General features: G+C 43.8%; 1 protein-coding gene and 1 pseudogene across 1 annotated transcript; both read right to left on the bottom strand.

The window, feature by feature from the left end:
• Window positions 1–12,914: 12,914 nt before the first annotated feature.
• LOC148935312 (uncharacterized) lies at window positions 12,915–15,164 on the bottom strand. The gene is made up of 2 exons (XM_089081547.1): window positions 14,849–15,164; window positions 12,915–14,449 (listed from the first exon to the last, which is right to left on the bottom strand). The coding sequence occupies exons 1-2, from the start codon at window positions 15,162–15,164 to the stop codon at window positions 12,915–12,917; spliced, it is 1,851 nt and encodes a 616-aa protein (XP_088937673.1).
• Window positions 15,165–21,882: 6,718 nt separating this feature from the next.
• Window positions 21,883–24,785, bottom strand: LOC148935311 (uncharacterized; annotated as a pseudogene).
• Window positions 24,786–25,655: the final 870 nt, after the last annotated feature.

Below are 25,655 nucleotides of genomic sequence, written 5' to 3'. Positions count from 1 at the left end.
CACTATCCATCCCGCTTGCACGTGCACCACTCGCGCTATCGCATTCGCTTGCCTGCAAGGCGCACGCGCCGTCTCGCTCACGCTATCTCGCTCGCGATGTCCCCACGCGATACCGACTCCCCGCCACTGGACCGACGGCGCACAGTGGGGGAACGTCGGCCGGGTATATAAGCCCGGCCGGCCGAGACATCGGGACCAGATCCTATCCTGCGATCCGACTCCTGATACCTAACCAGTACCTACTACCTCTCGGGGCCAAGGTTTCGCTTGGCTCTGTCGGGTTTCACCGACTCCTGTCACCGCTCCACGGGCTGAGGTTTCACTCAGCTCTGTCGGGTTTCACCGACTCCTGTCACCGCTCCACGGGCTGAGGTTTCACTCAGCTCTGTCGGGTTTCACCGACTCCTGTTACCGCTCCACGGGCTGAGGTTTCACTCAGCTCTGTCGGGTTTCACCGACTCCTGTCACCGCTCCACGGGCTGAGGTTTCACTCAGCTCTGTCGGGTTTCACCGACTCCTGTCACCGCTCCACGGGCTGAGGTTTCACTCAGCTCTGTCGGGTTTCTCCGACTCCTGCCACCGCTCCTCGGGCTGAGGTTTCACTCAGCTCCACCGGGTGTCACCGGTTTCCGTTGCGAAGGCAGGGCTCGACGTGGCACTCGACCCTGCCCGCAATACCTAACCGTCCCGCCTGACACTAGCTAGTAAGTGCATGCGATAGAGATTAAGGCCGCTAGTTATAAGTCCGTAATCCTAAGACCCCTAGTGATAATCACGCCGTGTAAATCGACCGTTGCCGACCGCACACCGCACCTGTCCTGCGCATCTCATCGCCTTGCGCCAACCAATTGCGTCTCCGCTTTGCTACCAGCGACACTGCGACATCTCCTGGCCCTGCACACTGTATCTATCTTTCGCTAAATAAACTATCTTTTTCACGCCGCCACTTGTGGTCGCGTACGCCTGAGTCTCCCCTCCTCTCGAACCCGGACACCGACGAGCCGATCCGAGCGTCGAGCGAGGTGACCGCGTCACATGGCGCCCGAACAGGGACCTGTCCAGTAGAGACTCCGGCTTGCGTGCACACTCCGATGAAAATCTCTTGGATATACGGCCTTTCGAAAGTCCAGCTCGCCACCCAACTAGCCACGCACGGCCTCGACAATACCGGTAGTACCGACACGTTACGACATCGATTGCGCCAATTCGTAATCCAAAACCCTGAGCTGTTCATCGAACAAAACACCGCCGACATGCCAACCGAGGAAAAAGCGACGCCGGGACCACCCGAGCCGGCCCCTGCTCCGATCGAGTCAATGCCACTCGACCCCACCGCAATCCTAGACCGAATCCGAAAGTGGGGTCTCTGCTTCGATGGCAAAGACCCGTTCGCATTCCTCGAACGTCTAGAGGAGCTGAAGCGATCCTACCGTTACGCAGACGAACTGTTACTGCTGGGGCTACCAGAGATGCTACGCGGAAATTCATTGTTGTGGTATCGCAACAATTATGAGGACTGGACCACCTGGGACGCCTTCTGCACCGCCTTCCGACTGAAGTACCTCCCGCCCGACTACCAAGACCAACTACGGCAAGATGCTCAGGCCCGGAGGCAAAATCCAGGAGAACCCTTCGACCAGTACGCCACGGACTTGCTGACCATAATGAGACGCGCTGGGGGTTACTCGCCACAAGAAAAAGCCCGCCTACTATACAATAACTTGAACCCCAGTTACCAATTATACATCCGAGCGACAGAAGCCACCAGCATCGCGGAGTTAAGCGCCAGGGCAGCCGAATATGAAAGAATACTCCGCCGACAAAGGGAAACACAGCCTCCGACCCGAAGCCCGCTGGCCGCGGCCGCCGCCTACAACAGAGAAGAATGCTGTTGGCGGTGCAAGCAGCGAGGCCACACCCGCCTCGACTGTAAGAAGCCACCGCGCAAATTCTGCTCTCGCTGTGGCAAGGACGGCGTGTTCACCCGAGACTGCCATCCACCGTCGGGAAACGGCATACGGGCCGGGGAACCAGCGGCCGCCACCCGTCCCGACGCCAGAACGCCATAAAGTTCACACCTAGGCCGCATCTGAAGATCCAGCTACTCGGTCGGCACCTGTGGGCCCTGCTCGACTCCGGCTCCGAGATCTCATTCGTGAGTCCCGTCACGGCCAAGCGAGCCCGGTACTGCGGCCACCCCCTTCGGGGGGTAACCCAACAAATCAACTTGGCTAACGGCGCCACGGTCCCCATTACCCACACGGTGGATCTACCGCTCACTATCATCAATCGTTCCGTGACCCACACGTTCCAAGTCATGCCGAACCTCAGCGGGCCGATCCTTATCGGCATTGATCTTTGGGCTAAACTCGGGATCACCCTCCCCGCGCCCCCGCTCACCAGGACCCGCGACCAACCCGTGGTAGGGGAGATCTCGGCCGGGCTAACGCCACGCACCACGGACGAAGACCAGCAACTACGAGAATTCCTACACCGAGAGCTGGCTGCCTTCGAGACGATACGCGGCCCGACTGACCGTATCGAGCATCATATTCGCCTGACGACCGACCAACCCATTAAACAACGGTACCGACCACGTAATCCAGCCATGCAGGCCGTGATAGATCAGGAAGTGCGCAAGATGGAAGAAGCCGGCATAATCGAACCGTCCCAAAGCGCCTGGAGCTCCCCGGTGGTGCTCGTCAGAAAAAAGGACGGCGCGTATCGCTTCTGTATCGACTTCCGGAAACTAAACGACGTCACGCAAAAGGACGCCTATCCCCTACCACATATTGCGGCTACCCTTGATAAATTACGCGGTGCCAAATATCTCACCACGTTAGATCTCAAAGACGGGTATTGGCAAGTCCCGCTGGCGCCCGAAAGCCGACCGATCACCGCGTTCACCGTGCCGGGGAGGGGGCTCATGCAGTTCCGAACCATGCCGTTCGGACTACATTCGGCTCCCGCCACGTTCCAACGCCTCCTGGACTCTATCCTGGGCCCCGAGCTCGAGCCCAACGTCCTCGTGTATCTGGACGACATCATCGTGGCCAGCCCAACGTTTGAAGAACACCTAAAACACCTGGCCGAGGTTTTTCGGCGCCTGCGAGACGCCAAACTCCGACTCAACGCCGGTAAGTGCCACTTCTGCCGGGACAGCCTCCGCTACTTAGGCCACCTTGTTGACCGCCACGGAATCCGCACCGACCCAGCCAAGGTGAGCGCCATCGTCAATTGGCCACCGCCTACCAACCTCCGGCAAGTTCGTCAATTCCTGGGTATGGCATCGTGGTATCGACGATTCATCGCGGACTTCTCCGCTGTGACCGCACCCCTCACCCGCCTGACTCGCAAAAACGCCCGCTGGATCTGGACCGCCGTCGAGGACAAGGCCTTTCAACGCCTCAAGGACGCTCTGACATCCGCTCCGGTACTCGCGTGTCCCAATTTCGAATTGCCGTTCATCCTGCAAACCGACGCCAGCACGCACGGATTAGGCGTTGTCCTAACGCAACGACTGGCCGAAGGAGAACGGGTCATTGCGTACGCCAGCCGCACACTGAACCCCGCCGAGCGAAACTACAGCGCCACCGAGCTGGAATGCCTCGCTGTAGTCTGGGGGATTCGCCGGATGCGGGACTACTTGGAGGGATATAGGTTCACCGTGCTCACCGATCACCAGTCTCTCCGATGGCTCCAACGCCTGGAAGCCCCGTCAGGTAGATTGGCCCGTTGGCTGTTCGAGTTACAACAGCACGACTTTGAAATCGAATACCGTCGAGGCACCCAAAATCTAGTAGCCGATGCGCTGTCCCGTCAACCCGAGGTCGCCACAGCACAACAGACGCCGTCCTGCCCGTGGTATCACCGCATCAGCCGAGAAGTCCAAACCCGACCCACCGACCGGCCCGACTACCAGATACGGGATGGACTCCTGTACCGGCACATCCTCCACGACCTGGACTTCCGGGAGATGCCCGCCGACGAACAGTGGAAGCGATGTGTGCCAACACCCGAGCGTGCCGCCCTGCTCAGACGATGGCACGACGACCCCGCATCCGGACACCTGGGAACCGCCAAAACTATGGCTCGCATCGCCCAGCAATACTACTGGCCGGGAATGCTCCGGGAAATCGCACGGTACGTCCGTACCTGCGCAACTTGTATAGCCCACAAGGTGTCACAACAGCGACCCGCCGGAACTCTACACACGACCCCGGTCACGGCACCGTGGCAACAGGTCGCCATCGACCTGATCGGACCACTACCCCGCTCCAACCGTGGACACACATGGATCCTTACAATGCAGGACCGATTCACAAAGTGGCTCGAAGTCACGCCATTGCGGAAGGCCACTGCAGCAAATGTAACCAGGGCCTTCACCGATCAGGTAGTGTACCGACATGGGTGCCCACAGCGGATAATCACGGACAATGGGACGCAATTGAAGTCCAAGCAGCTAGGAAAGCTGCTGACCGCCTTCGGCATCCAACATCGCACCGCGCCACCATACACGCCGCAGTGTAATCCGGTCGAGCGGGCCAACCGGACACTAAAGACCATGATCGCTCAATACGTGGGCCGGGACCAGAAGACGTGGGATGAGCACATCACCGCCCTCCAATACGCCTTCAATACGGCCTGGAGCGAGGCCACGGGACACACTCCTGCTTACCTCAACCATGGCAGAGAGCTCGCTCGACCTCATCCGGAGGACCGACGACACCTGGCAAACCCACCGACCCCCGAAACAACGCACCGACGGTTGCAAGAGGCCTACGACCTCGTAAGGGTGAACTTGGCACGGGCCTTCCAACGCCAAGAACGACATTACAACCTGCGTCGCCGGGAATGGAAGCCCAAGGTCGGGGACTCGGTATGGAAGAGAAACCACGTCCTGTCCGACAAGGCTAAGGCGTTCAACGCCAAGCTGGCCCCAAAATTTGTGGGGCCCTTGGAAGTCCGGAGGATAATCTCGCCGGTCGTCGTCGACCTACGGGACGCCCGCGGACACTGGCACCGCCAGGTCCACGTACAGGACCTGAAAGCGCACCCGGCTCCAATGCGCCAGGAAAAGCACGCGAAAACAACGTGCGCCGCGAAAGCACGTGCAAACCACGTGCGCCGCACTCCGAGGCAAGCACGCGAAAACAACGTGCGCCGCGTCCCGAGGAAAGCACATGCAAACCACGCGCGCCGCATTCCGAGGCAAGCACGCGAAAACAACGTGCGCCGCGAAAGCACGTGCAAACCACGTGCGCCGCATTCCGAGGCAAGCACACGAAAACAAGGTGCGTCGCAAGCACGCAAGAACAACATACGCCGCGGCCCGAGGTAAACACACGCAAACCACGTGCACCGCGTGCCGAACATTCCACGCTCGCGTATAAAAGACCACGCACGGGATAGCCGAGCACTCAGTCAGTCCGCAGCAACGATGCCGACCGATGCCGAGAAGAAGCAGCTCGAGGAGTTGTTCGAGCACTGGTCCGACGACGACGATGGCCTCCCGGACTCACCGGGAATAGCCGCCACTACACCACGCGGCGCACCGGAGCGAATGCTCGAGCCACCCCGGCGACGACCCCCGCGGGTGGGGACCAGCATCCAGCGCTCCGACGCTGATCACAGGAGAAAGGCCCTCCTTCTACTGACTCCTCCGCCGCCACCACCGGATCGACGGCGAGCGCAAGGGCGAAAACCACCGCCGAGGCCCAGGATCACGCGACCCGCTCCGGCCGCCTGCGCAGTCGTCCGGGCAACACCGGCGCCGAGCGCCCCGAGACGCGCTAGCACCGAGGCCCGGCGAACCGGACCAAGGCCGACGCTGCCGCGTATCCCCGCGCCACGGGCACCGCCGCCAGCAACGAGTCGACCGACCGTTCCGTCACTCCATGCGGTGGGACCGCGTAACCCCGGGCCAGTAGCGGTCAGGGTCGCCGCCGGGACCGTGCTCCAGGTGCCGCACCACGCGGTACACACCTCTCGGCGATATCGACGATGGACCCCGGAGGGTCAGTGGACCCTCCGGTTTAACACGGACGGGACCCTCCGGAGCAGCCGCCTACGCCGCACCGACGACATGGCCAAAAGGGGGGGGGGTGATGTAACGGCAGGGCCGTTACGAATGTACATATATACATACGCAAATATATATACACATACATATATACACAACAGAGAAACGCTTGGCTTACTATCCTGCACTATCCATCCCGCTTGCACGTGCACCACTCGCGCTATCGCATTCGCTTGCCTGCAAGGCGCACGCGCCGTCTCGCTCACGCTATCTCGCTCGCGATGTCCCCACGCGATACCGACTCCCCGCCACTGGACCGACGGCGCGCAGTGGGGGAACGTCGGCCGGATATATAAGCCCGGCCGGCCGAGACATCGGGACCAGATCCTATCCTGCGATCCGACTCCTGATACCTAACCAGTACCTACTACCTCTCGGGACCAAGGTTTCGCTTGGCTCTGTCGGGTTTCACCGACTCCTGTCACCGCTCCACGGGCTGAGGTTTCACTCAGCTCTGTCGGGTTTCACCGACTCCTGTCACCGCTCCACGGGCTGAGGTTTCACTCAGCTCTGTCGGGTTTCACCGACTCCTGTCACCGCTCCACGGGCTGAGGTTTCACTCAGCTCTGTCGGGTTTCACCGACTCCTGTCACCGCTCCACGGGCTGAGGTTTCACTCAGCTCTGTCGGGTTTCACCGACTCCTGTCACCGCTCCACGGGCTGAGGTTTCACTCAGCTCTGTCGGGTTTCACCGACTCCTGTCACCGCTCCTCGGGCTGAGGTTTCACTCAGCTCCACCGGGTGTCACCGGTTTCCGTTGCGAAGGCAGGGCTCGACGTGGCACTCGACCCTGCCCGCAATACCTAACCGTCCCGCCTGACACTAGCTAGTAAGTGCATGCGATAGAGATTAAGGCCGCTAGTTATAAGTCCGTAATCCTAAGACCCCTAGTGATAATCACGCCGTGTAAATCGACCGTTGCCGACCGCACATCGCACCTGTCCTGCGCATCTCATCGCCTTGCGCCAACCAATTGCGTCTCCGCTTTGCTACCAACGACACTGCGACATCTCCTGGCCCTGCACACTGTATCTATCTTTCGCTAAATAAACTATCTTTTTCACGCCGCCACTTGTGGTCGCGTACGCCTGAGTCTCCCCTCCTCTCGAACCGGACACCGACGAGCCGATCCGAGCGTCGAGCGAGGTGACCGCGTCACAACATAAAATTATGTGTCAAGTTATTACAACAATATATGTAAAGTATACACAATTATATTAAGTGTACAAAAAAGTTCTGAGCTTTTTTTTGTAAAATTCAATCTTTATTCAAAAACGAACAAAAAAATATTAATCAGCGAAATATTCCCCGTTTGCATCAACGATCTTTTGCCATCTTTCGGGTAGCTTGCGAATTCCTTGATGATAGAAACTCACCGGCTTCGAAGCGATAAAGTCATCAATACATTTTCGTATCTCTTCAAATCTCACGAAATGTGTATCAGCCAAATGATGCTGCAGCGACCGGAATAGGCAGTAATCGGAAGACGCCATGTCTGGGCTATACGCCGCGTATGGAAGAAGTTCCCAGCCTAACGCAAAGATATGGTCCTGAGTCGCTTTCGCAACATGTGATCGAGCATTGTCATGAAGCAAGATCATTTTACAACGTCCTTGGTCAGTAAATGGCCTCTTTTCTTCTAATGCATCGTTCAAATTGGTCAATTGTTGTTGGTAGCGGTCTGCCGTGATTGTTTCACCCGGTTGTAACAACTCGTAATACAACTCGTAATACACCTTTTCAATTCCACCAGATACAGAGCAAAACCTTCTTGGCGTGAATATTGGGCTTTGGCGTCGATGTCGAAGATTGACCAGAGTCAACCCATGATTTTCTACGTTTAGGGTTATCATAAAGAATCCACTTTTCATCGCCTGTAATGATTTTGTGCAGAAAATCTTTTTTCCGGAACTTTGAAAGCAAAGTGAGTGTCACGCCGACGATTTTTGTTGTCTTCGGACAATTCATGCAGAACCCATCTGCCTTCCTTCTGAACTTTTCCCATCGTATGTAAACGTACGAAAATGATTTACTGCGTAACGCCAAGCTGTTCTGCAAGTTCCTTTTCAGTTTGCGCAGAGTTTATATCCAGCAGTGCTTGCAATTCGTCCGTTTCAATCTTTTGAGGGCGTCCAGCACACGGTTCATCTTCAAGACTGAAATCTCTTTGGCGAAATTTTTTATACCATCTTTTACTTGTAGTATGACTTACAGCGTTCTCTCCATATGCAGCACAAATCATTGCAGTGGCTTCAGCAGCATTTTTCTTCAGATGAAACGCGAAATGGATGGAAAAACCAATATGCTCTTTTGTTATTGCCATTGTGAACACTATTGATTTTTGAGGTTATGTGCATCAAACGCCAAACTGTATGGCATTTTAGAAGGCCAAATGTCAACGCTTTAAAACCGCAAAAGGGCGGAAAGATATATAAAATTTAAATTGTTATTTCGGTTGTATGAAATCTAAAGAACTCAGAAAATCAGAACTTTTTTGTACACCTAATATATAAAGATTTTTGTTTCTCTGCATGCATTGTCAATGTCTGTTTATTCTTTTCAATTCATTCGCTATACTACGTCAGCAACAGTGAACGATAATCAAAAGACACTGGACCATCGCACGCATATTGCACGAAAGTATTATATTTCTATTTTCTTCTCATACGCGTCGCGAAAACGAGAGAGTACAATGATATTCCTATTCTCTACTCACGACGCTTCGGTGCGAGATAATAGAATGATATTTCTATTCTCTTCGGCCGACTCACATTGCCGAGCGCCGAGTGCACATGTACATGTCCCATCTTCTGTGTGCGTGCCTCGCGTGAACCTGCTGCGGTATAGTCAAAACAATTAGAATCGAGAGCGTGACACGAAGTAACGTGCTCTGAAGAAAACGCTCTTTTCATAAGTATTTTATCCACAATTATATTTTTTTAATTAGTGCAATGATGAAAAGTGTGTCATCAATGTCAGAAGCGTCTATTTGGACTGATAAAAATTATAATCAGAAGCGTCTGTTTGACATTACTGGCAAAAATGTATGCCAGAAGTCTATTCGATACCGATTATTACAAATGCATTTATTTGTAAATATTTGGAGATACACACACACGCGCGCGCGCATGTGCGTGTATATGTGTGTGTACTGGAAGAATATGCAATATTATCGCAAAATCTTCTAAAATTATATATATGTTTGTATTAGATATCGTAAACTGGTCAATAGCAACAGTACAAATAGTTCCATGTCTTTCTATAGCAAAAAGTCGCTTCACTACGTATGTGCAATATATACATGTTCTCTTTGAGAAAAATGCATGTAACGTCTTTTATATCCTGACCTATAAGGATATTGGAACATAGCAAACGTAGTGAAAAACTATTGCATTGACAATACATGTATACAATATATACAGGTGTTTACATTTATTTAGCAAAATGATAATGTAAAAATTTATGCAATAGTAAACCGAATTAATCATGTCGATAATATAGACTTTTTAAATTGTCGATAATATCGATTTTTTAATTTGTCGATAGTTACCGACATTTCTTTAATTCCGAGATGATTAGATGGCATTAGCGGAAGGCCGTCAAAGTTCGTTCTTCGCTTTAGGATCCATGAAGATTTTGAGAAAATTGACTGGATAAATTAAAATGGTCCATCCTGTATTCGTTATGATTTGCTATTAAATTTTATATCAAATTTATTATATGTTATGTTAAAATAGAGCGACTTTATCAACAACAAAGAAAAAGAAAAGTGCGAGAAGCGATCGATAATATAAATAAGTGCGTTATCGATCAATCAAATGCAAGTTCGATTTGACTAATCATCGTAAGGGTTTTCCTGTCTCTCTCTCTCGCGCCGTGATCTGGAATAACTTCACTTGTACTGGAGTACCGGTCATGGGGATTCGAAAGAATACATGTATATATGTATATTGTAATATATGTATATATATATATATATATATATATATATATATATATATGTATCATTGTTTGTTGACGTGTTATTCTAAATACGTTATTTGCGATAAATATCATCACATGCCTCGGTAGTCGAAGGGATAAGATGCCTGCCCGGTAAGCAGAAGATCCAGGTTTGATTCCTGGCTGAGGTGGTATTTTTTCGCAAAATAATTACGAGTTTTTACGACTGGTGATCGGGCCCCGCCGTGACGCACACCCTCCCTTCTTATTTGTTCACGGCTATGACCGTTGTTCGAGTAAGACTAATTACACTTTCTTTATCTGCCGCGATCCGCGTTTTTGGTCTCCTTATTTTATTTTATTTGCTTATTTTCATTTATGCCAATTTGTTGTAGAATAAACAAATACGCATTATCTTTTTTTCGTCAACGTATTTCCTTTATCATAATAATCAACAAGTTGTATTCACAGATGTTATGAAATTTTAATTTTCATTTATATTTTAGTAATAGAAATATAATATATAATATATACAGGATGTCCGATAATTGTATTACCTCTCGTGGGCAGACAGAGCGGACTACACTGAGAGAAAAGAATGGTTGCAATTACTATAATTTAACTATAATTTATTTAAAATTATTTTTGGGGACAATTATAAAATTATAATTATCTTAACTATGCAAATTATAGCTATTTCAATAATGCATCATGATTGTCATAATTATGATATGTATTAATGCAATTATTTTGTTATAGTTTTCTTACACTTAAACTAAATTTACATATAGTAAATTGTACTATAAAATATTGTGACAATAAATATAATAAAAACAACAAAGAACTATATGTTTTAATAGTAGACCATGTTCATACTTAATACTGATAATCTACCTTTCATTTATAATTACATCTACTATGTTAGTAATGTGTATAGACGGGTTCTAACCCTGGAGCTCCGAGAGGAGTGCGAGTGTGCGGGGAGGAACGATGGGCGCAGGGGTAAAGGGCGACCACTTTCCCAGGAACGATTGGGCAGAGGGAAAGAGGAAGGCAGGGGCGGCGGTTCTTTGAAATGAGTCGCGGGAGGGAAGAAGAAGGATCCGGTAGTTATAAAAAATAGATAAACAAATTTGATATAAGTTATAAACAAATAGACAGAAACTTGTGACTTGAGGACATAACGTCACGAAAAGGAGGAGTAGAGCTAGGGGGGGCGGTAAGATAGTAGCTACAAAAGCGAAGATGATATAAACAAATAGATAAACAGGTGGCAAAGATGATATAAATGAGTAGATAAACAAATTGCGGACAGGACGCGTGGACATAATGTCACAGGGGGGGGAGACCTGGGACGAGTCCGCCGCTGCCGCCGCACCCGTCACCCTCGCCGCGCCCGTCGCTATATTCTCATATCATCTTTTTCTTTTCGTTGTGCTCTTTCTATTGTATATCTACTATCTCTCTCTGTCCCATTGCGGCTCTCTCTTATTACGAATTTTATGACTTACTATTTTTTTTCGGATAATTATTTTTATGGCGGGAGGAAAGGAATAAAAGAAATACATGTTTTGCATATTATTTGAGTATAACCTTGTATTCTCAATGAACGTTGCGCGCGGGTGTCTAATTCTTAGATGACAGCATGCACACATGAATTATGTATAATCGTGGGAAAGTGGTCGCCTGAGGCGTTTCCAGCGCGCTCTCTAGATCACTCTCATTTCGGCCATTATGCATATCGCATATCGCTCGTACTGCTTGGTGATCGTGACTCATGCAATGATAAGATCATAAAAGGACAGCTCTGCTCTCAAGACTCGCTCATCCAAAGTTAGTAAAAGTGACGTGACCGAGAGTGCTGTCGGACTATTGTGAAGCTACATCATCGTGACATGCTCGTGCTCACACGTGGTGTTCACGTGGCCGGCGAGTAAATCCGTGGTCTCGTTTCTCGGATTTGGGCTTGCTTGGAGAGTATTAATATAATCTCTCTCTAAGATTAGCGAAATACAGATTAGCGAAATATAGTTCAGCTCAGACTTCTCTAAAACTTTAAGAGTGTGTCGATTCATCAAGTGTTTCGCTCGTGACGCACATCAAGAATTCATTTAATAATGAGAATATCAAAACTAGTCAACGGTGAATTCTGTGATATAAACTTAAACGAATCGCGGCATAGATGACCAGTATCGCTCACAGTCCCAGAACTTTTGTAATAATTAAGTTCTTTCTTGAACACATATTATATATCTTTATTTTTTTAAACAAATGGAACACATTTTTCATTTAAGCATAAACCTTTTTTTATTCACATTTTTTAGAAGGATATATAATGCTTTATAGAATATTTAATATAAAATTGTTTAAGCTAAACTATATCACACCTACACATTTCTCTTAATTGTTTCATAGTTCAGTACGTCAATTTCATTCAATAAAATGCTTCTTCGTTATTTATTAACTCTTCTACAGATATTGTACGGGCTTGTATTAGATACTCGAATCGTTTTCTCCAACTAAAGTCTTTATTTGCGTATTATTACAATTTGCTCAGTTCGCTTACTCAATCTCGACTTCTCGTCTTTTCGCACGCTTGTCTATTTATACAATATCAACTATTACCCTACCTAATAAACAAATGACACGTCGTGGTCTCTCATTTGTTATCTCGCTCGCAAGTATATCGATTTATAATACATGTCGAGTTCGCTCACGATTCGGAGCAACAGTTACAGATTGAATTTATATTATTTAGTCACCAACATCCCGCCCACCAATTAATCCTGATTAATTTTATTTTTCATCGATAGGCAATTTACAAATTTTAGTGACTGGACGCTTGATAACATTATTTCCGATTTGAATAGTTAACACGCGAACCTTTTTATCAACTCCCGGATGAAGTTCGATTATTCTGCCAAAGTTTCCACTGCAGGGGTGGCATATTGTCGCTTACAATTGAGACTATGTCATTAACAGCTAGATTTTCTCTTTCGATCGTCCATTTGCATTTGCCCTGCAATGACGTTAAGTATTCGACACTCCACCGCTTCCAAAAATGTTGAGTTATACGCTGAGTCAATTGCCATCTGTCAAGTCTGTTAATAGGGACATCTAATACATTGATATCTGGCAGACTAATAAGCGGTCCCCCTATTAAAAAATGTGCGGGCGTCAAAGCCTGTAAGTCGTTAGGATCAGAGGACAATTGACATAGCGGTCTTGAATTTAAGCAAGCTTCAATTTGAGCCAAAACCGTCATAAATTCCTCGAAAACGAGTCGCGTTTCGCCAACAACTCTCTTTAAATGGTATTTACACGATTTTATTCCTGCTTCCCAAATACCACCCATGTGAGGCGCATGGGGGGGAATAAATTTCCATTCTATGCTTTGAGATGTACAATACTCCTCTATCGATTTGGAAAATGTTCTGATTGTCCGATACAATTCCTCAAGCTCTCTTTTTGCGCCGACGAAATTAGTGGCATTGTCGCTATAAATTTTTTGCGGATAACCTCGTCTGCTCACAAAGCGGCGCAATGCAGCCAAGAACGCACTCGATATCAACTCACTGACTGCTTCTAAATGAACCGCTTTAGTCGAAAAGCATATGAACAACGCAATATATGATTTGCGACTTCTTTGTCCTCGGCCCTTATTCGCAACTGTAACAATAGGACTAGCGTAATCAATTCCTACTATCGAAAATACTCGTTGACAAGCGGTAACCCTATCAGGTGGCAACGGTCCCATTATTTGATCTGACAACCTTGGCTTAACCCTGAAACACGTTACGCATCTCCTTGTTATTCTACGAGCAGTGTTGCGGCCGTTCAAAGGCCAAAATCTTTCCCGAATTGAAGAAAGCAAAGCTTGTGGACCGGCATGTAGCATACGACAATGTTCCCGTTCAAATAATAATTCAACAAATCGACATCTTGCCGGCAGTAAAATCGGATGTTTTTTGTCATGATTAATAGCGGATCTCTGCAACCTGCCGTCCACCCTGAGAATCCCGTCGTTATCTAAAAATGGACTCATATGGGCAAGCGCGCTGTTTCTATTTACGCGATCGTTGTTTAAGTCATCCAACTCCCTTGTAAAAAACTGCTCTTGAACATGTTTAATTAATTTTAATTGCGACAGATGCAAATCCCTCACGGATAAGTTATCAAAATTGCGGTTCTCGAAATTGTTTCTAGAATTCGCAATGAATCGATAACACCAAGCAAGTACTCTTTCGATTTTGGTTAATGATGAAAATTTAGAAAACATTGTTTCGATTATCGACTCGGAATTAGCTCGAGCAACAAAAACTCGCATATTTCCCTTTTCTTCCGATTGTATGATGTCAAATTCCCGATCGGAAAGTTCGCCCTTGCCTTGACATGGATCTTTGAATTCCGAAAGCCACGGTGGACCTGTCCACCACAATGAATTGCTATGAAAATTGTCAAAATTAATGCCTCGAGAGATTAAGTCCGCGGGATTTTCTGTACCTGCAACATGCCCCCAATGACTGCTAGGCAGGATAGATTGGATTTTGCTGACCCTATTACCGACAAATGTTTTCTGCCGACTCGGTTCACCCGCGATCCACGTAAGAACAACTGACGAATCGCTCCATGCATAGATTTTATGAATCCCAATAGTCAACGACTCACGAACAATCCGCATCAAATCGACCAATAAAACGGCTCCGCATAACTCCAACCGCGGGATGGTTAATTTTTTAACGGGCGCCACGCGTGATTTAGCGCATAACAATCTCGACGCAACTCGATTTGCATCATCAATTGCTCGCACGTAAATACACGTACCATAAGCTCGTTCTGATGCGTCACAAAACGCATGCAGACTGATATGCACCGGATTTCGAACGCCCACAACCTGTCTCGGTATTCGCGTTGTATGAATTTTACTTAGATCTCGGACATACTCCAGCCACATCCGGCACAAATCTGCCGGTAAATCGTCATCCCAACCAAGATTCATTTGCCACGTGAATTGCATTATCAATTTTGCTTTTATAATTATTGGACTCGCCAAGCCCAACGGATCGAACAACTTTGCAATAGCAGACAATACGCTTCGCTTTGATTTCGCATTATGCGTGACTTGAGATTCGTAATTCATCGCTGCTCGGTTGCCATCGAATACCTAATGTTTTCGCTACATCTCGCTCATCAGTTATAGCCTAAAAGTCAGTCTCATCATCAATTTTATTCGTTTTAAGGATTAATTCGTTATAATGATCGTTATATTTGATCGCCACTTATGTAATTTGAATTGTCCGAGCTTTAATAATTCTGTCAATTCTTTAATTAAAATATTCGCTTCATTAACATTATCTACCCCCGTTAAAATATCATCAACGTATAAATCTTGAAGCAAGACTCGTGATGCTTGACGATACTGACTTTCAGCCTCACTCGCCAATTGTCGAACGCTCCTTATTACTAAAAATGGTGCACAAGATTGTCCATAAGTTACCGTGTTTAGTCGATATTCTCGAATTGGCTCGTCTGGCGAAAAGCGTCATAAAATTCGCTGATAATCCCTATCATTCTCATCGACGAGGATTTGTCAGTACATTTTTTGTATATCGGCTGTAATTACTACTGAATGCGCTCGAAAACGTAAAATAATATTAATTAGTGGATCTTGTAAAGTAGCCCCCACCATTAATGTGTCATTTAGTCACTATAGAACGATTCATGCGATGGTAGGCGCGTGTCCTGCAGCTTGTCCGCGCGATCCACGTATTCGTACGGAAAGACACCTTTGCGCGTCAACAAGTCAAAATTTTCGTTTGATACCGTGGAAAATTCGGAACGTAAAATTTTTAATTTTTCTTTTGTTAGAAAAGATGCTAATTTATTAATTTATTAAGGCTGGTATTTAAAAATTTGTATGAATCTATGAACCGCAAGCGTACGCAATTTCGTGAATCTGATCTCTCGGTGGTATCTTTAACGTGTTTTGTAAACGAAATATATTTTTCTTTTGTTATCGGCAGCACGTCGATCCTGCCTTCGAACGCCGTAGCTATTTCCGTGATGATAAAGTGCGCGTCATAACCGGATAAGTTGTGAAATATTATGGGAATGCAATATGAACCTTTATAATTTAGATTACAATTTGAGTGCGCGGGACCACGGTAACGACCGGTAAGATGGCAATGATCGCGTACCCGCGTGTCGTCCGACGCAAATGGTTTTTCACAAATATGACAACGCGTCGCGCTACGATATGCCTCCACTGCTCTCTCGACAACATTTCCATGGGGACATTTGCGGATAAGAATTTTTACTTGATGCGCCAAATCTTCGAGTTGCCGAACAAACCACGCAACGCAGTCTTCGCCGCGACGAAATCGATATACCGATAACGCGTCATCTTACGAGCATCGCACGTAGTATCCGATGCTAAATACCTCGTGTTGCTGGTATGTGTACGATGCATCTTCCCTCTCTGGTTCCGTTCGCCGTAGTATGCACTCCAAGTCCGCGTAAACGATGAATGGAAGTCGTTCCTTATTCGTGTGGTTCTTGAATTCGAGCCACTTGTCGTCCTCGCTCGGCAGTCGGATGGCACAATTGTTCATCTTTTCGCAGTCCGTTGTATGTGACTGCAATTTTTCAGACAAACTGAAGTAATGTAGGCATCTGCAAACGGAAAATATGATTTTTTAATAAACAATTTTATAAGAGAATTTTATAAGAGAAATAATAAAATTTGTTAAAATACATACCGGTCGCAAAAGTATTTTTTGCATTTCTTCTTGTTTATTTGCGAGCTCACAAGACGGGACAGATCTTTGATGTACGCGAAGTGCCCCGCGTTATCGTCGCGCGGATCCTGCACATACAATAGATTTGCGTGCTTCTCCATCTTCCTTGATATCAGATGTATCGGGAGAATCTCCTTTCCTCCCTCGAAGCCGTAAACGTTGATTGAGATGTCATTGATTCGTTCAAACTTCTTTATTTGATCTAACGTCATCGGAAACGTAATGTCTTGCAAATTTAACACTGTCGTATAATGCAGGTACGACAATTCCCGATTTGTATTCCTTTCAGCCAAATGCAGAGCCGCGACCACCGACCACGCGAAACACGCATTGTCATTGGATCGTACGTTGATTACCGCTCGCTTTAACATAATTTCCCGCGGTAATTCGATGTAACATCCCGCGTGCATTGGATTATATTTGTTCACGTTTACAGTCAAATTTAGAATTCGCGACAACGCCCATCCACTGTCGCATTCTTGAAATTCTTCGAGCGACGCCAACGTGAGTTCGATAACGTAGTGCTCGTACCACTCGTCCAAATTTGACATTCGAAAGAGTTCACTATTTTTAGTGTTTATACTTTTGTTCGCGCGTTTATTACCCGTCACAAACTCGCCGTTAAATGCAGTGTTCACTTTTACACTATCTGTGTCTTTGTACAATGTCTCGCACTCGCTCGAGAGCACTACACCACCAGCGTCTTCTAAAAATTGTCGCGACTCGATATAGTCCACATTGATCACCGCACCTGTCAATATACAGCTTTCAAATCTCGTATCGATTTTTCGCTAAACGAGAGATCCAGTGTCTCTACTCGCGTACTCACCAACGTGCACGAAACGTCTTTCTAATTGTACTTTTGCATCGCGCGATTCTCGTCATCGTAAATTGTCTATTTGCAATGGTGAATCGAGGACGTTTAACACGGTTAAGTTCCTCGAGTTGTTCGATGCACTCTTCACATCGTTGCAACCACGCGAAACACTCCACCAAGTTACTGACTTGGCTGCACTGTTCTAGCAGCTCGCGTTCCACTGGCTCTAGGTGTTCCATATTGCGAAATCTTGATTCTTTTAAATTGTTGTACTCTCATCAAAATAATTTTATATTTTTTTACTTTTTTTTTTCTTTTCTCTATAGCTGCTTTAACTCGAAGCCAGTATATAAAGTGTTGTATTTCCAATATGTTCGGAGATTGATGAGAATAGAACAACCATATGATTATCCTTGCTTCTTGGAATTATCTCTGCTACTTTTTGTCGCGAGAGGGGTAGTAATATATTATATGCGTGTCCTTTATAATGATAATATGTGCACACTTCCAGAATTATTTCCGCTCTCTCAGAAGGAGCGGAGAAGCAGAGAGTCGAATTGTAGCGTCCCTTAACTCTTGGACGAGGAATTGGGAAATGAGGAGTTGGGATATAGTGTCTCTTTATAAAATACATCGCCACGTTCACTGGTAGATAAGAGAGATTGAGTCCCATAACGGAGAACTTGTTAATTCTTTCAATAACCTTTCCATAGTGTTTTTGTATTACATCACACTCTTCCGGAGCACTTGCATATGACTCGTTCACAGTGTTGTCTTGTTTGTTTTTTTTCAATTTGTGCAAATTGGGCATATATTGCATGGCATTATCACACAGACGGACTGTTGGCAATTGGAGCAAAATTGGCTGTTTAGCGCATTGAGAGTATTTATCTCGTGCTTCCTAACGGCATACAATACTCCAATGTCAGTATTCGCCAGACGAACCATGCATTCGGCACATAGAGTTAGTGCACTACCCGTTGAATAATAACATCGTATTGAACAATACGTTTTTATTATTATTCAACGCAAGGAGTTCCGAACGGGTAACAATTTTTTTCTGCGTAATCCGTAAGGTCATCACTTTGATCACTTACGTAATTGCTATCGTCAGACAATGCGTGCTCTTCGTCTTCAATATCAATGTCAATATTGTCAATTTCCATTTCTTCTTCATTTCCAAACACTTCGTCCACTATATTCACAAGTCTTCCTCATCATATTAAATACATTTTCTATATTTAACATTATCCATTTTCACCATCAACTCTTTTTCACACACATTAGATTTCCATCTACTGTGATCCTGCACACTCCATGACCCATTATATATCATCGATTTCTTTATCCCTTTGTCTAAATCGGAGCATCATCATAGATCTCTCTCCAATTTGTTTATAGCAGCCGGAGTATCGGCGCTTCTCTCTTAACACGTCGCGACACGTACGCCGATTTCCACGAAAAAAAAGCCACCATAGGTCTCCTCGATTTGTTTATAGCAGCCGAAGTATCGGCGCTTCTTTTGACACGCCGCGACACGTACGCTGATTTCCACGAAAAAGCCATCATAAGTCTCCCTGATTCGCAATTTGTTCATAGCAGCCGGAGTATCGGCGCTTCTCTTTCTTAACACGTCGCGACACGTACGTTGATTTCTAGGAAAAGTCATCTTATCACGGCTTTTTTCCTAGAAAAAAATTTGAATGTCATCGCCCTCCTTTGCGAACATGTCGCTACATGTTTGATTGCAACAATGAAATTCCTAGAAAAAAGGAGGGAGAGGAAGAGAGGAGATTAACGGTTTGCCGTGTCAAAAATTTATGCGATCAGTTCTCCATCGAACGATCTGCACAAAAAAGGTATTCCGCTCCTCCATCATTCAAACAACATGTAATATATTCCGCCAAAGGAAGCAGCGCACCGTACAATGGCGAAAAACAAAAGAAGGAATGTAACGCGTAAGTTTCAATTACATTTTTTTTTATTTTTTTTCTCTTTTTTTCCAATATTGTGCAATATTATATATTTAATTTCCACAGTATTTCGGTGGAGCGTCGTGCGGTGCGCTTACTGAGCAGACATTACACTCTGACGGCCACGGGTTACAAATTTCTGGAAATCAACGTTGGTCCACGAGCTACGTGGAAAGATCGCTCTGGGAGATCGGGGACAGGAATTGATACTGTCTCTCGAAACGTGGAAGGGACTCTACGAGCAGCGATGGAATATCTATAAATTGTTGCTAAACGATTACAAAGACAATTTTATAAGAGTTGGACTGTTAACCGTCAGAAATTTGTCTGATGAACGACGTTACTCTCGTACGTCTTGAATCTTTGAATATACGCGTAACAATGATCGAATCGACGTTACGTCGAATGTTTGCTCTGAACGAATGTATCGATGTGACGTTCGATCGACTCGTCAGATTCGTCGATACGATCGATACCAAGTATACGCGATTCTTCAACATCGCGTCTATTGTAACACATCCCGAGGAAGTGCCGAATGCGATACGCGATTGCGATATCTTCGATAGACGTCAACTCGTCGATGGCGAGCTGTTAGTTTTTAGTGTATAAAAACATGTGAATAAAAAAAATTTCACACTTAAAAATGTATTTAATTTGTTTAAAAATATAAACATATATAATATGCAAAAAAACATGTATTTCTTTCATTTCTTTCTTCCCCATCATAAAATAATTAGAAAAATAATATTCGCCATAAGAGAGAGAGAACCGGAAGAGATAATAGGTATACGAGAGAGAGATATTTATTTTTTACTCGGCGGCGGTGGCGGCGGGCGCGGTGGCGGCGGCGGCGGCTGCGGCGGCGCCCCCCCCACCCTCCTGACGTCATATCCACGCGCAATTTTTTTATATCATCTTCGTTATTTATCTTTTCGTAATTATTTATCACGGTGTTGAAGGCATCAATCGTCGATTCAATCGCATGCTGTTTATGTTCAATGGCACTGGGTCGTCCAACACGCGCCGTCCCCCCCTCCCCCCTCCTCGGAGCTCCTCGGTTGCGCATCGTTCCCCCCCCGCACATCTGCACCCCCCTCGGAGGACCTGGGTTAGAACCCGCCTAGTATTACTACTAACCTGTTCATACTTAAATGGAAGCCAGTAACATTTGTCGTGTTCTATCCAGCTTAATAGTATTACTTCAACAGTATTATCTGTCGCAACTATTAAACTATTGTCCACGTTGGTTTCGCCATTTAAATAAGCATAAAAATAAAAGCACAATTTTTTTTCATAGACTGTGAATAGTTTTACATGTAAAAGCTGTAACATTTTCGAAGCTGGATCACATACATAAAGTTAGTATATATGTGTTAGTATATATTATAGCTAATACAATTATTGATAATTATTTTTTATGTTTATCATTTTCTAAATTATGTTGCATTAGTGAATGAGCAGAATAATAAAAGAATTTATATTAAAAGTTAGAACTAATTATTCAAGCAATTAAAAAAAGTAATGATCTATATATTTTGGAATATGTTTTTTTAGAGAGACTTCAACAGTTCATATAATGTGATTATCAAAATTTACTTTCCGCATGATATGCATTTGTTAATTTAATTTAAAGAAGCTATAATTTTATTAAAGTATATGCAGATATAAAGTACAATTAAATATAAGTAAAAAATGTTTAAACTAAAAACAATTGCATCTTTAGAATATATTTATGAGGTACCATATAAAGTATTAAGCATTAAAAATATTGTTGATATTTGCAGCAACAAAAAAAGTCAAGAAAGCTAATATGTTTATATATGTGTACACTATATATGAATATATATACAGAGATTATAAATATAGAGATGTAATATTATTTAAGTATTTTATATGAGATAAATAATATAACAGAATATAATATAACATAATATAACAATAATGTAACGTATTAAAGCAAATCGGAAGTATGTTGATAATGATTACATTAAAAACAATATTAAACTAAAGAAAAAATTATTTTATATACTATAAGTAAATAAAATTACAAATTTTATTTTACTATACAATATTATAAACAAAATCGTATGGAACATATCGAAAATAAATTATTTAGAACAAATTAAAATTTAAAAAATATTACTGATAATAATGAAATTAATTATTGTTTTTTTCTTTGCCTACTGTCTTGTTTTTATAATAATTTTGTGAAAATTATGAAATAAACTGAATAAGTTCCATATGATATTCTGAATTTTGGATACATTAACTACAAATGTGTTTTATTTTCTATGATTGTGCATATAATAAAGGAAAAATAACATTTATTTTTGTATTTTAATTTAACAGATTTATTTGCAATTTGATTTAAATTCCAAATCTGTAAATTGCCGAAGTCATTGACTTCATAAATATCGAGTTTTGAAGGATTTGCAGGATTTAATATAAAAATCTTTAAACATCTTGTACTTATTTCCAATTATAATAGTATTCTCATTATTAGAAGCGAAATTCAGAATAACTATAATACTTCCATCCAATAAACAACAACAATTATCCAATAAACAACAACAGGTTCTTTAGTTGTCAATAACATTTTTTTAAATACAACTTTACTAAACTGGTTGTAGTTATGACAATTCACAAGCAGGTCATTAAAATGCGGATTTAAAAGTTGAGGTTTATTATATTGTCTTATTATCTTATATCATATTGTTTAAATTATGATTTATATAATTATTTTATTCGTTCATCCGGCAAACAATTTGTGCTTATCATTTTTGCGAATCATTTTCAATATCGATTGCATATAGTTTTCAAATGAGAAAGCGCTAAATTCTTGCTGTGGTCCGAATTTTTTTACATCATCGCAAAGATGTAATAAATTGTGTGTATTATGCAATGCATTTTCTTTATTGTACAGACTAATAAATCTTTTAACATAATATCGTAATAATAATTTTGCATAATCCAAATACAATTTAATATGCTTTGAACTGAATAAAATGGTGACATGTAATAAAAAGATTCTATATTTAGTAGCCTTCCATCTTTTACTTTCTAATAACAATGATTTTCTATTAAAATCGCATATTACATTTTTATTCTTTTAAGCGTCGATATTATTGATTGTTGTTGCAATGATAATTTAGCACAAGTTTTTTTGTGACACTATAAAGAAGCAACTACTTTTTTAACTTCTCCCAAGAATAATAAGTGTATTGGATCTGATGGGAAATCATATACCATATCTATATTTGCAATCAATTCTAATATCAATGTACCCGTGTGATGATCTAGTTGTGATTTTAATCTGAATTTTTTATTTGTTTTTATATTGGAAATCTCTAGATATGGAAAGCACATTCTATTAAGATAATATTTGTTTAGCCTTTAGCCTCACATTTTGAACACGAATAATATCCTGAATGACCTTTTCTATATTTTATAAATGATTGAGCTGGTACGTCACAAATAAAAGCTTTAATTTTAACCGGATAAATTATTCCATTAATTGTTATATCATTAGTAATCAAGTTTTGAACTTCTTTTACGAAAGGTTGCAAAAATCTATTAGCATCTGCAGGCATTTTGTACCCATGATAAATCCAATAATACCAATTGTTGGGACCCCCGCGGAGTCGCTCCTGAAATACAGGATCAACGAACAGGGACATGGTAGACGTGGTTGATGGTTGCCGAACAACGCGTGAAAACAAAGTGCGAGCGAAAGAAGAGAGTGATACGAGTCAGCAGTGAGCAAGCGACAGGACCAGAAAACACAACAATTGACGCTGCGGCTTTTTACTTTAAATATTGATACAAACTTCAGCGGAAAATCAAATATGGATCAATATTTGAGTGCATTAACGCAAAGCCAACAACAACTTGCACAAGAGCAAAAAATGCTTATGCAGCAAATGGCGGAAACACACAAACAAATTATAAATTTGCTGACGACACAAGGATAAGGGAATCCGTTTCCTCATCTTTGGCATTGGTAACGACAAATACTGAACTATCGGCCCCCGCGAAATCTTCTCAGTTTTCAAATTTTGTGGAACGTCTGGGTAAGTTCATTCACAACTCAACAAAAGACAACCTTTTCATTGTGGTACGAACGCCACATTCGTGGAAAGGGCTAAAAGGTTAATAGAGAAGGAACGGATTCAATTACTGCTCAATGCACTAGGCGATGAGCGGCGACGTATCAACGGTTGTTAAATTGGTTATCACTGGCTAGGCCGCATGATTTAAGTTTCAAGGATCTGGTTAAGCACTTAAAAAAATAATTCCACGATAATAAATCGCTTTTCCAACATCGCTTCGAAGCTCTAAATGTTCGGGCAACGCCATTCATAGTTGTAATCGATATTTTGGATCGAAGTAAGTATCCTTGGAAAGGATACTTACCCCGACCTTAAGCATTGTAAATACGCGGATATCCACATAAACAGAAAGAAATTAAAGATTAAGAATAAGAAATTAAGTATGCAAGATACAGGTGCTGACGTCACGATCATTGGGATTAATGCGTGGACAAGAATATGATATGGATCCCTTATCCTTGTGTCGTCAGCAAATTTATAATTTGTTTGTGTGTTTCCATTTGCTGCATAAGCATTTTTTGCTCTTGTGCAAGTTGTTGTTGGCTTTGCGTTAATGCATTCAAATATTGTTCCTATTCTACAACCGTACAAGTCAGTATGTGTAAACGTCTCTGGACATAACAAAAAGATTTTTTTTCAGACAACATTTCAGTACAAAGAATATTCGACGAAGTCATTGTTTTAAATCGCTCAAAAACAGCGCTTATCTGCGCTCAGGCCATTGAGGAGTTAAGACTGGTTAAATATGACAAGAAGTTATAGAAAATGCAGATTAACACGATCAAAGATGCTTCGTCGACAAACAAGTTTCCACAACTCTTAACAAAATGAGTGAATACACAAAAGTAAAAGCAAACGTTTAAAGTAAAAGGATGCACATTCTGTTCATGTTCCACGGAAATCTCTGTTCCGTTAGCACTAGAGGATCAATTGAGTACCGAGCTGGATAGCTTCGTAAATAATGGAATTTTAACTCTAATCGACCCATCGGAATGGGCTGCATTTATCGTTGTTGCAAAGAAACCAAATGATAAAATCTGAATTTGTGTGGATTACTCCACAGGATTAAATGAAGCCCTACCATATAGAACCAGAGGACTATCCCATTCCAAATATAGAAGATCTCATAACAAAACTTCGAGGGAATACGATCTTATACGCAACTATCTTTCTGGCGCTTATTTCTAAATTAAATTGAACGACGAATGTAAACACTTGCAATCAACACTCATCAAGGTTGTTTGTATTCAACAGACTAGTTTTCGGACTGAAGCCTACCCCTGCAATTTTCTAATGCACTCTAGAATAAACTCTCGCAGCATTCCAGGTATATTAGTCTACCTCGATGATATTCTCATCAGTGGATGTAGTCATTTCGAGCACGACACGAGATTAAATGGTGTTAAATCGACTACAAGACTGGGGTTTCCGATTTAACTTGGAAAAAATGTAAGTTTCATTCGTCAACAGTAAAGTATCTGGGATTTCTCATTTCAGCTGGAGGAATTGAACCAGATTCGGCACGCATTCAGCAATTTGCTCAATGCGCGTCCCGCAAAATTCGAAAGAACTCATTTTTAGGGTTAGTAACCTTACAAGAAATTTGTGCCAAACTTGCATCGGTTGAAGGCTCCCTTGCAGATATTAGTCAAAGGACACTCCTTTTGTTTGGAATTCATTCTTGCAAAAAGGTTTTTCACAAAATCAAAACGATTTTATCAAGTTCACTTTTACTACCGCATTTTGACCCCCGACAAACATTAATTGTGGCCGCGAATGGCAAGCATTGGAGGGGTTTTAACAACGCTATCCAGATGGACAAGCTGTCTTTCATATGTCTAAGAAACTAACGAAAGCACAGCAAGGATATAGCCAAATTGAAAAGGAAGCTTTTGCGCTAGTCGCGGTAATAGAAAGCTTTAGAAAGTTTATTTT

Source organism: Pogonomyrmex barbatus, unplaced genomic scaffold (assembly GCF_055798465.1).
Source record: "Pogonomyrmex barbatus isolate J1 unplaced genomic scaffold, ASM5579846v1 scaffold5, whole genome shotgun sequence".
NCBI lineage: Eukaryota > Metazoa > Arthropoda > Insecta > Hymenoptera > Formicidae > Pogonomyrmex > Pogonomyrmex barbatus.
This window is presented reverse-complemented; position numbering and strand designations above follow the sequence as displayed.

Excerpts from the sequence above, each read along its gene's own strand:
- LOC148935312 (XM_089081547.1), bottom strand. The coding sequence starts at position 15,164 with ATGAATTACGAATCTCAAGTCACGCATAATGCGAAATCAAAGCGAAGC. Across the intron at positions 14,450-14,848 it reads CGCATCAGAACGAGCTTATG|GTCCACCGTGGCTTTCGGAA; the intron begins GTACGTGTATTT and ends TGTGGTGGACAG.